The sequence below is a fragment of the Vanacampus margaritifer genome, chromosome 5 (assembly GCF_051991255.1).
Source record: "Vanacampus margaritifer isolate UIUO_Vmar chromosome 5, RoL_Vmar_1.0, whole genome shotgun sequence".
Taxonomy (NCBI): domain Eukaryota; kingdom Metazoa; phylum Chordata; class Actinopteri; order Syngnathiformes; family Syngnathidae; genus Vanacampus; species Vanacampus margaritifer.
The window spans coordinates 7,282,988-7,293,370 of record NC_135436.1 but is presented as its reverse complement, the minus strand read 5'-3'; the positions used below and the strand labels follow the sequence as shown (position 1 = coordinate 7,293,370).

At 38.0% G+C, this 10,383-nt stretch overlaps 1 protein-coding gene across 2 annotated transcripts in view; it reads left to right on the top strand.

Annotated features, from left to right (window-relative positions):
• The first annotated feature begins 8,600 nt into the window (after window positions 1-8,600).
• Window positions 8,601-10,383, top strand: part of LOC144052420 (melatonin receptor type 1B-B-like) — a 44,928-nt gene continuing 43,145 nt past the window's right edge. Inside the window, exon 1 of one of the 2 annotated variants that reach the window (XM_077566469.1) lies at window positions 8,601-8,790. In XM_077566469.1, coding sequence (XP_077422595.1) covers window positions 8,601-8,790 — 190 coding nt within the window. The remainder of the gene's footprint in view (window positions 8,791-10,383) is intronic. The other variant, XM_077566470.1, reaches the window with a different exon arrangement.

Below are 10,383 nucleotides of genomic sequence, written 5' to 3'. Positions count from 1 at the left end.
TCTTCTTTCAGACAAAATAACTTTCATTTGGCTAAGGTGTCATTTAGTACCTTTATTTTCCCTTTAAGCGAGTAGAAGTTGGACTCTCTCGCCTATCTCTCCCATGTTAATTTGGGCGACTTTTTCCTCTTCATTTCTGATAAATCATAAGTTTTCAACCTGCTCTCATTTGGTCATTTTTCATCCGATTAAAAAAATGAGAACATGCTCGTGTTCCCCAAACCCTTGCCGTTCTAACGAACCGTTAAGTTGTGAGAGGCTTTTGTTGAAGGGGTGCGTCTCTCATAGAATCTCAATGGAACGTGGGGCGCGTGACTGCTCAAAGTCAAAAATGGGTGTGAGTTCTTAAAGAGACAGTGACATATTTTTAGATTATGGTTAACTTCCACATTTCTTGACCGATTCCAGTCATTTAAATTTTAAACTGTTCAGCTCATTACCAAAGAGTCAGCAGTCCCATTCAAAATCAACTTCAACTCGTCACCATGGCCACAATCTTTGCTCACTAGGCATCAAATTCTCACATTTTGTAGTCACGAGTGTCTTCTTTCAGACAAACTAACTTTTATTTGGCTAAGGTGTCATTTAGTACCTTTATTTTCACCTTAAGCAGGAGAAGTCGGACTAATTCGCCTGCCTTTTACATGTTAAATTCAGGCGCCTTTTGCTCTTCATTTCTGATAAATCATAAGTTTTCAACCTGCTCTCATTTGGTCATTTTTCATCCGATAAAAAAAATGAGAACATGCTCGTGTTCCCCAAACCTTTGCCGTTCTAACGAGCCATTTCTTGAATCTGTATCTTGAACCGTTAAGTTGTGAGAGGCTTTTGTTGAAGGGGTGCGTCTCTCATAGAATCTCAATGGAACGTGGGGCGTGTGACTGCTCAAAGTCAAAAATGGGTGTGAGTTCTTAAAGAGACAGTGACATATTTTTAGATTATGGTTAACTTCCACATTTCTTGACCGATTCCAGTCATTTAAATTTTAAACTGTTCAGCTCATTACCAAAGAGTCAGCAGTCCCATTCAAAATTTCCGCGGGAATTTTTCTAGTTTTTTATCTTGTTTCTTTTTATAAGATGAATATGATATAATTTTACCTCTAATTACCGCTTTCCCAACTTCCCAGAAAGAGATGGCGATAAGTCTGGTGAGTCGTTTATTTCCAAAAAGTCTGCCCACTCTCTTCTTATAATATATATCTTATAATATAGCCTAAACATAATGAGTATTCCTTTAATTCTGTAACGTCCTTGCGGATGAGACAGAGGACATCTAGTTTTTTATTTATGGAGTCCAGCATACTGACCGAAACGTCCGTAGTGGTTAGATCGTCCGTGTCCGTCGCTGAGTTTTATTTGTTCTCTTCTTGGAAGGTTTCTCAAAGGAAGGATCCTCCACCGTGCAGCTGTAAAAATATCCGTCGATGAAACGTTCAAGGTCCTCCACGCTGGGTGATATTCCAAATCTGCCGGATGAAAGAGAGACGTGAAAAGCCAAGATCTCTCTCTGTCTATTCTGTTGAGTGACAGAGAGCTGTAGTGGGCCTGCCACCACTTTTGGCTGTGCGCTCCGAGATGAACTACACATCTCTGGTTTCAGTAAAACTTCAGAGACCATGACAATGGCTTTGAGATAGCGATGGGTAACAGGTAGTCTTACCAGGCCGTGTTTGATTCAGTAATTCATACTTGCTCCATTGTCCGCAGAAACAGAAAATATGAGAATGAGGAAAACTTCTTTCGGAATTCAGTTATATTAGAATATTGTGTATGTGCAAAGAGAGCAGAAGTCCAGCTTTTCATGAACGTTTTAACTAGTGTTACGCACCTGGGCTAGTCAACCTGGCTGTGACGGTGCAATAGGTGCTAGCATGGTTATGGCCTCTCTCCACCCCATCAGCAGCTCATTGGTCAATTGGCTATTTTCCATTGTCTTAATTTAATTAGATTAAAATATAAGGTATACGATTTCTCCAAAAGCTTGGGGGAGGAATTTGTTTGGGAAAGTTGTGATAACTTGACTCTTACTGTAGCAAATGAAAACCTCTTGGAAGAGAGTTTAAAAATAACAAAAAAAAACTTGGGTTGAGGAACACAACTTCAGGTTGGGAGACAGCCGATCTACTTACTCCCTGAGCCACGCAGCTCCTGCTGTGTGTTAGTATTTTGCTTGTGTCAGCTGGAATCTTCGTAACTCTAAGACCAAAAACAATATGTTTGGTCTCCTCTTGGATATAAGCAAACAGTAGGAGTTGCATAGCTCAGGTGGTAGAGTCTCCCAAACTGAAGGTCATTAGTTTGTTCCTCAACCCTTGAGTGACTTTTATTTTATTTTTTTCTAATAGCTTTTTTTTTTTAACTCTCTTCCAAGTGTAAATATTACTCTAAAACTGAGTGAATTTGGTCCCACTCTAAATATAGTCAAATTTACTCTACAGAATTTACTTTGTAGAGTTTCTACAAAATGTATTAAACAGGAAATGATTTTTGAAAAATTAATCTCGTACTTATGTTAGTAACTACCAAGTGAATCATATCTAGCAAACCTGCCAGGGTTCCTTTTAAGGAAAAATTCTAAAATTTTGTGACATCGTTTTTTTGTGTTTTTTTAATGTATCAAAAGTACTAGTGGTATTGGTACTTTGTATTGGTGACTACCCAACAGTTGAGTAGTCGTTCTGGTATCGGTCTCAAAAAAGTGGTATTGAGTATCGGCTATCACTCATAACGTACAACACTCGAGTAGGTCTGATCAGAGAAGACATTAAAATTGTGTCCTAGCCATAATACACTGTCAGAAAGTCATTTGGGTTGTAATGTTGTGTGAGTGGCAGTATATTGTCTGATTTGCAAAATGCACTGATGCATGGACACGTACAGTTGTCATTAACACTCAGGTCGTTCATTTTGTGCTTTTTATTTTGGGCTTAAGTGTTTTATTTATGTATTTATTTACTTATTTATTTCTAACAAATCACTGGTTCAAAATACAGGTTAAAAACATATTTGTTCCCTGACTAGTGTAATCAGTATGCTAAATATTATTAGCCTGCCATCTTGGGAGGTTAATACTATACAACTCGCTATACTTTGAAGGTAAAAAAGTGTTAGATGAGCTATTATAAGAACGGGTGTAATGTACCCATAATTATTCTTTCTGAATCTTTTCAACTCTACAGGCAACCTGACTCCTGTGGAGGTTTAACAAAGTCCCCCTGGGAATCTCAGGGGACTTCTAATTGCTGTGCCATTGAGAATATGCTAACAACCAACCGACAAATTGCAACTCAGTAAGATACATGAAATGTTCCGAATGGGCTCATGAAGCCCCCAGCAGGTAATAAATACCGCCAGGCTGATAAGCAACTCCCACTTAACCTTCACTGGTGACATTTATCTCTAGTGCTGTTGGGGAAAGTTGAGGGATAATATCAAAGATATTGCCTACCCTAACCAATGATTTTATTTTCTCCCCATGTTTCATATTTATAATGTTGATGATACCTAGTAGTTAGGGACCATCTAATTTTTTTGTTTATTGATTGTGCTATTCTGAAATCCTTTACATTTTCATTTGATTCCAATTATAAGAAAATGTATGTGTTTTGTCTTCTTTAAAGGATGGTACACATCTTAAAAATTCTGACATGGTACAGTATGCAAACTTATAGACAGTATCCTACATGTATGCACATGTAAATAATATGCACCTTTTTTTATAAATATCTTAACATTTGAATTAAAGTGCCTTTGTCTGTACAGTATATTTTTTGCCATCTCTTCAACCTCTCCATGTTCACTTTCTGCTTCTCTTTTCACTTGTCTTGGTGACATTGAATGGCTCTGAATTCAAGTTAATACTTTTATAATGGCTGAATTGAACTCTGGTGAATTTCTTTGAGTTATTCCAACACTTGTTGAATTCTCAGTTGATGCTTGACTTCCAAATATTGGAGGCAAATTTCATCCTGTAAATTCTGGTTGGTTCCTGAATCGTATCACTATAGCGAAATTTACATATTGAGGATCCACTGCACGTGCCAAAGATTGTCTGCAGAAATGGATGAGGATGTCGGGATTCTGACGCTGGATCAGTCACACTTAATTAATCTGATTCTGTAAGAGAGAAAATATTTAATGAGATGATAATGCAACTCACCTGGAAACATGTGCATTCATCTACATAAAATTACAAAAAAACGTTTTGATGCATTTGCAAATCAATACAAAGTTTATCACTGACTGCACAGTATCTGTGACTTTAATTGTATTCACAGTGAGTCACTGAATGCAGATGGTATTGTGACAAAACACTTACTTCCAAGTCACCTGTTTATCAGAACTCTGTTTTGCATGACTAACTGTGAGCCATCAAAAGTGTACACACACAAAGTGAGTTCATGGGACAGAAAAGCAAAGGTGCAGTAGTGATGCGGCATTGATGTTGTTCCACTAAAATCTACCAATAATCTAATCAGGTTTCTCCTTGTTCCCAATTATACTCAGACTATATTAACATTGCATAACATATAACATATTGCACAAACCCTAATTCAACCCCTTCTACTTGTTGCTGCCCACGGCACAGGTTGGATCAGAAGTTGTTCCAGCCAAGTCATTTGTCAAGATCAAGCAGGCCTCCGTAATTTGTATGGTGGGCAATTTAGTGTTTGAGTGCCCAATGAAGGCATTTAAACCCACCAATTATTGCCTCATGCTCCATGTTAATCACTGGCTCAAAGGCATCAGTGATTGACAAGCCTACAGCATGAAAAACATGTTAGCTATTAGTTATTTTATAATGGATACACTATTTCATTTCAGACAGTTACTGTATTTACATTTACATTATTTTGTTTTATTTTTGCTTTTTACCATCTTACTGCTAGTGTGTTGGTGTATATTTAGTGGTGGTGTGCGATACTGCAAATTTTGGCATAGATCCGATACCAAGTAAGTACAGGTCCAGTATCGCCGATACTGATATCAATACTTTTATAAAATTATGGTATATATATATTTTTTTATTATTAAGGTAGCGCTATCATCAAATTGATTATTCACAATTTTCAACATTTAAGTGTTTTTATATTGTTTCCTTTTTAAACAAGAAAATTAGGACAAAGTTGATTGAAAAAAAAACTTTATCAAAGACCCCCCCCACCAAACATTCCAACCATAACAAAATATTTTTTTACGTTCTTAAACAAAGTGCACAAATTAATCATAGGAAAAGAAATTTAAACAAATACTTTATCATATGCTGTTCAGAAACTACAAATACAAAAAATAACAAAAAAAATGCATTCATCACTTCTTTTTCAACCTAAATAAACAAGATAGTAAACATTATCATGTAACAACAAATATAAAACATAAAACAACATACCAAAAAAAACACGTTATTTTTCAAGTACAATAATGTATGTGTTCATACAATCTACTACATAGATGAGACGCTAAGTCACATGATGGCACACGATCGAAACACAGGATGGGAGGAGGGAGAGCGGGAACATATCTGCCTGTGGCTTTTGTGATATGCCTGTTATCTGTTTGACCAAACCACAGAGTGCTTAACCCCTGGGCGTTATTTGTCCATTTTCTGGCTTTTTTCTGTTTTTCATCAAAGAAAAAGCATTTGAAAAAAATACACTAGGAACCTGACATTTTACCAGGATTGTTTAAAAAGATAGATGTTCAAAATGGCGCCATGCTGTAATTTATAATTATTACCAAACAGGAGGGAGAGATTCACACGAAGTTGTTGTAATAATGCCCGATTTTGGCTCATTGACTCCCATTATAAATCACAGTTTTTGATATGCTGTAAACCTGATGTGTTATAATGCATTTTCCGTGATTACTGATGCAATCGCTTCTTTGACGAGTCATAAACATGAAAATAGAGGAATTTGTGTGTTTAGAGTGTTAACACAAAAATCCACTAGGTGGCACCAAAGGCTAATAAATGAATACAAAATGCATGCATAAAAAAATTCTATTGTTATGACTTATGGACTTATTCAAGCCTCTAAATATGTCATATAAAATATTCAAATTAGTATTTTATTTTATATATATACACCATAGTTAGTCTTGCTATTAGCATAATACTGCTATTATTGTCCATAGGGGGCATTAAAAAAATAAAATAAAATAAAAACTATATATGTATAGATAGGTCTGATGCTACTGAACATTTTGAGCGGTTGAAAGTGAAAAAATATTCATAAATGACTAAGTTATCTCACTTCAAAGGAAATGCCAGATTTTGGCAAAATTACAAGAGTTTTGTGCTATTCAGAAAAATGCCATTGTGAAAACTGGGCATGCATAAAAAAATTATATTGTTATGACTTATGGACTTATTCAAGCCTCTAAATATGTCATATGAAATATTCAAATTAGACCTTTATTTTTTCCTTTATACAGCATAGTTAATTTTGCTGTTAGCATAATACTGCTATTATTGTCCATAGAGGGCATTAAAAAAAAACTTTTTTTAACAAAACTATATATGAATAGATAGGTCTGATGCCAGAAAAAAAATATTCATAAATGACTAAGTTATCACACTTCAAAGGGAATGCCAGATTTTGGCAAAAATTACAAGAATTTAATCAAACTATAATAACGCCCAGGGGAGCCAAACTGAAACTAAACTACTAGATCGATGTTATAGTGCCAGTATCGATCCGATATCGATACTGACTTGGTATCGATAATATCGATATTTGGATAGATCTGCCCACCACTAATATTTAGCACATCTTGCCTATAAGTTGTACAAGTAGCATCAATAAAGACTGTAGTTGAAGATCTTTGCGTTGCCTGCTGGCGGTGGTTGCGACGCACCTGGCAACAACACACAAAAAGCCAAAGTTATAAAACAAAGTGTATCCAATGCTGAATTCAACTGCAAAATCTGCTAAAGCAACCGGTAATTAGCAATCATATTTTTAATATTTTAATATAGCAAATAACATACTAGTAGAGCCATCCGCTAAATTTAGGGTCAGCTAATCATTTTGGATTAAATCCGTCATTTCAAAGTTTACCCTCCAACGTCACGATACCTTTCCTGACTAAACCTCGTCATCGAGCCACGGCTCACCTTGGCCTGTGAGTGAACGAGCGGGTTCATCGTCTCCTCCAGCGCTACTGGAAAAAGAAAGTGTTTAACGTTTTTTGACCCTCTCTCTGTGAAATTGTTGTTGTAAGCAAGTGACGCTTAGCCTGGGGGAAGCCCTGTAAATATTATCAAAAAAATTAAGCGCATCTGGAAAAATCTCTGCATATAAGCGGCAAGATCAAAAAGCAACATTGAAAGCCTATGACCTTTGATCCCTCATGTGGCCCTAATTAAATATCTTTAAAAATAAATGATTAAAAATCTGCTTCATTGTGTAACAGGATGTTATTTCCATGGGCCTCAGTAACACTTCAGAAAATCATTGTCAACATTGTCTACATTTACAAACACAAAAGTCCGAAAGTGAAGAAAGACATAAATGCCGTTGGCTTCTTTGGGTACGAGCTCATCTGAGATGGATGGACGCCAAGTGAAATAGTGTGCTGTGGTCTGATGAGTCCACATTTGATATTGTTTTTATAAATCATGTAAGTCATGTCTCTGATGTGCAGAGTTCGATTCCGGCTCCAGCCTCCCTGTGTGGAGTTTGCATGTTCTCCCGTGCCTGCGGGAGTTTTCTCCGGGTACTCCGGTTTCCTCCCGCATTCCAAAAACATGCATGGTGGGCCGATTGACTAGTATTTGTATTCTGTTTTTGTTTATTTCACACATGCAGCATCCTAACTTAATTCGATTTTTTTTAATGAGAAAATGCCTCACATGATACATATAATATTTGACTTAGTTGAGTCTTGTAAAGGAATCCCTGACCTGCACTAAATGCATTTGCATAAACATTGTTGTGCATTACATAAATTGCACGCAATCACAAGAGAAGCCAATCACAAAATAGTAACAGTCTCAGGAATCCAAAGCATAAGCAAAAACTTGTGGTTAGAGACATATTAAAATCACAATCAAACAGACATCTTGGCACGTTTCATTGGTGATTAATAAAATATGACTTCAAGAGAAAGGATTGTACCATTCAAAAAATGCATGAATTGCTGAAATTGAACAGCAGCCAGTGTATGAACAGACAGCAACAGAATACCAAAGGAGATTTAGCAAGTTCCTCCGAGATTAGAGGAGGGGGAAGGAAAGGAGATGTGTTGGAGGAGGCAGAAATGAAGAGAAATGAGGAGCAGCAGCTTTGGAGAGGCAGCGCAGCAGAGAGAATAAAAGGTGTGCGGACCCATGCGTCTGCATCCTGCTCTCAGCATAGAGGATCCCTGAAGTGTGCATGGGTCTCGGCTGGCTGAAGTCCGCTCCGCGTGAACTGGCTGCGGGCCAGCGGAGCGGCTCCGGACGGCTCCAGCAGTAAGAGCGCAAATAACACCCGCAGCCACTGAGGGGCACGCAGCTGCTATTTTTGCCATGTCGTGGGGGAGAAGAAAAAGAATGCAAGCAGTCTATCACGCAGGGGAGTGAAGAGAAAGGGGGGGGGGGGGCTTGCTATGGACATGCCGGAGGATGGATCGTTGTTGACGAATCAGACTGAGCACGGGCCGGAGCCGAGGCGGGTAGGCGCGCGTCCTGCATGGGCAGTCACGGCGCTGGCCAGCGTGCTGATCTTCACCACTGTGGTGGATGTGCTGGGGAACCTACTGGTCATAATCTCTGTGGCGAGGAACCGCAAACTCCGAAATGTGGGTAAGAAGCTAAAATAGATTGCTGGACTGTACACGTGTTTGTGCACTCGCGTCAACAAACAGCCTAACGCATGTAGCGAAAAACAAAACAAGCTGTTTAGATGTGACACAACCTTTACTGTGGATGACACGACACACTTTTAAGGAGTCAGTCGAAACGAAAGGGTTTTAATTAATTCATGTGTCAAATTGAATGGGTTGTTAAATCTGCTTCATTCATTAGCCTGCAGATTAATGAGTTTTACTAAACTTAATTGTCAACGGAGCTATTCGCATTCCACGCAGCGCCTGGAACTTAAATCCAGCAGGTTTCACTTAATGCTGCAATAGTTTGATCTTGTAAAGTGGCCATAATGGGATAATGACGAACTATGGATCAGATAAATACCCGACTACATAATCGTTTATACTTATTCCATGTACTTAATTAAAAGTGTGCGATAACATGTATGTATGGCAATTGGGGGGAAAATCCAGATTACAAGTGATAACACTAATTAATTTTGTTAACAAATTAGACAGATACTACCTGTTGGCAAATACAAATTAAGATCACTGATTCTTCTGTGCAGCTCATGGCAGGATGGAGGTGCTCTGATATTAGGCTTTTTTCTGTTTATGAGATACTCTGTACTGGAATGGTGCCTGGATTATTTCTGAAGCAAAGCTATTTGAATTTGAATGTATTCAAATAAAAAAACAACTCCCTACATGCAAAGTATACAGTCGAAAACAAGGGTCTCAAACTTGCGCCAGGGGACATTTGTGGCCCGCAGGATGATGTTTTGTGACCCCTACTTGACACTAAAATTTGATGTCAGTGCCATGTCATGCCGTTTCATTGCCTGTTTAAGTTTACTTAAAAATAAAAATACTTGAACCCCTTTTTTGTTGAACACTTGATGTGGCCCAGACACACCCAGACTCTATTTCCAGCGGACCCCACATAAATATAATTTGAGACCCCTTACCTAATCGTAACGTGAATACAATAAAACACCCAACAAAGCCGGTTAGCCCATAAGATCAAGGTACAGAAAGTTTCAGCAGTTTTTGGACAAAGACAGAGTTCTGATTTTGCCAGTAACCTCTTCTGTATGTAATTTTCCAAATTTGGAAAGTTCCAGAACTCTTCTTTATGGAAATGACCACATCATAGTCAGCATCCGTTGAAAAAGATAAGAGAGAGCTTCAGTAATTAGTGTGTAGTTAGTGGGTAGTATGTGTGTAAGGCAGTTTGTGTAGGGGGGATAGCAAAAGCAGAATAGTGCCACAGGTGGTGGAAGCAGATAGAGTACATTGTCAAGAATGGAAAATATCAGTTTTACAGCTTCTTCTGATACTACTAATAGTGCCAATGGGGGAAAAAACACAATGAGTCTAAGAGACTACACTGCTACAGAATAGATTGCAGTTTAATTGATTTGTTCCAAATGTTCAAAAAGGCGTGGAGATCACAAAAGCTGTTATGGTTCCTAATTTTCAATTGCGACTTTCAATGAGCATGGTGAATGTGATGCCACATGCAAGTATCTGTGTTAAACAGGCAAAGCTGCTGAAAGACCAACATCAGCATCCTCCGGCCAGAGAGAGG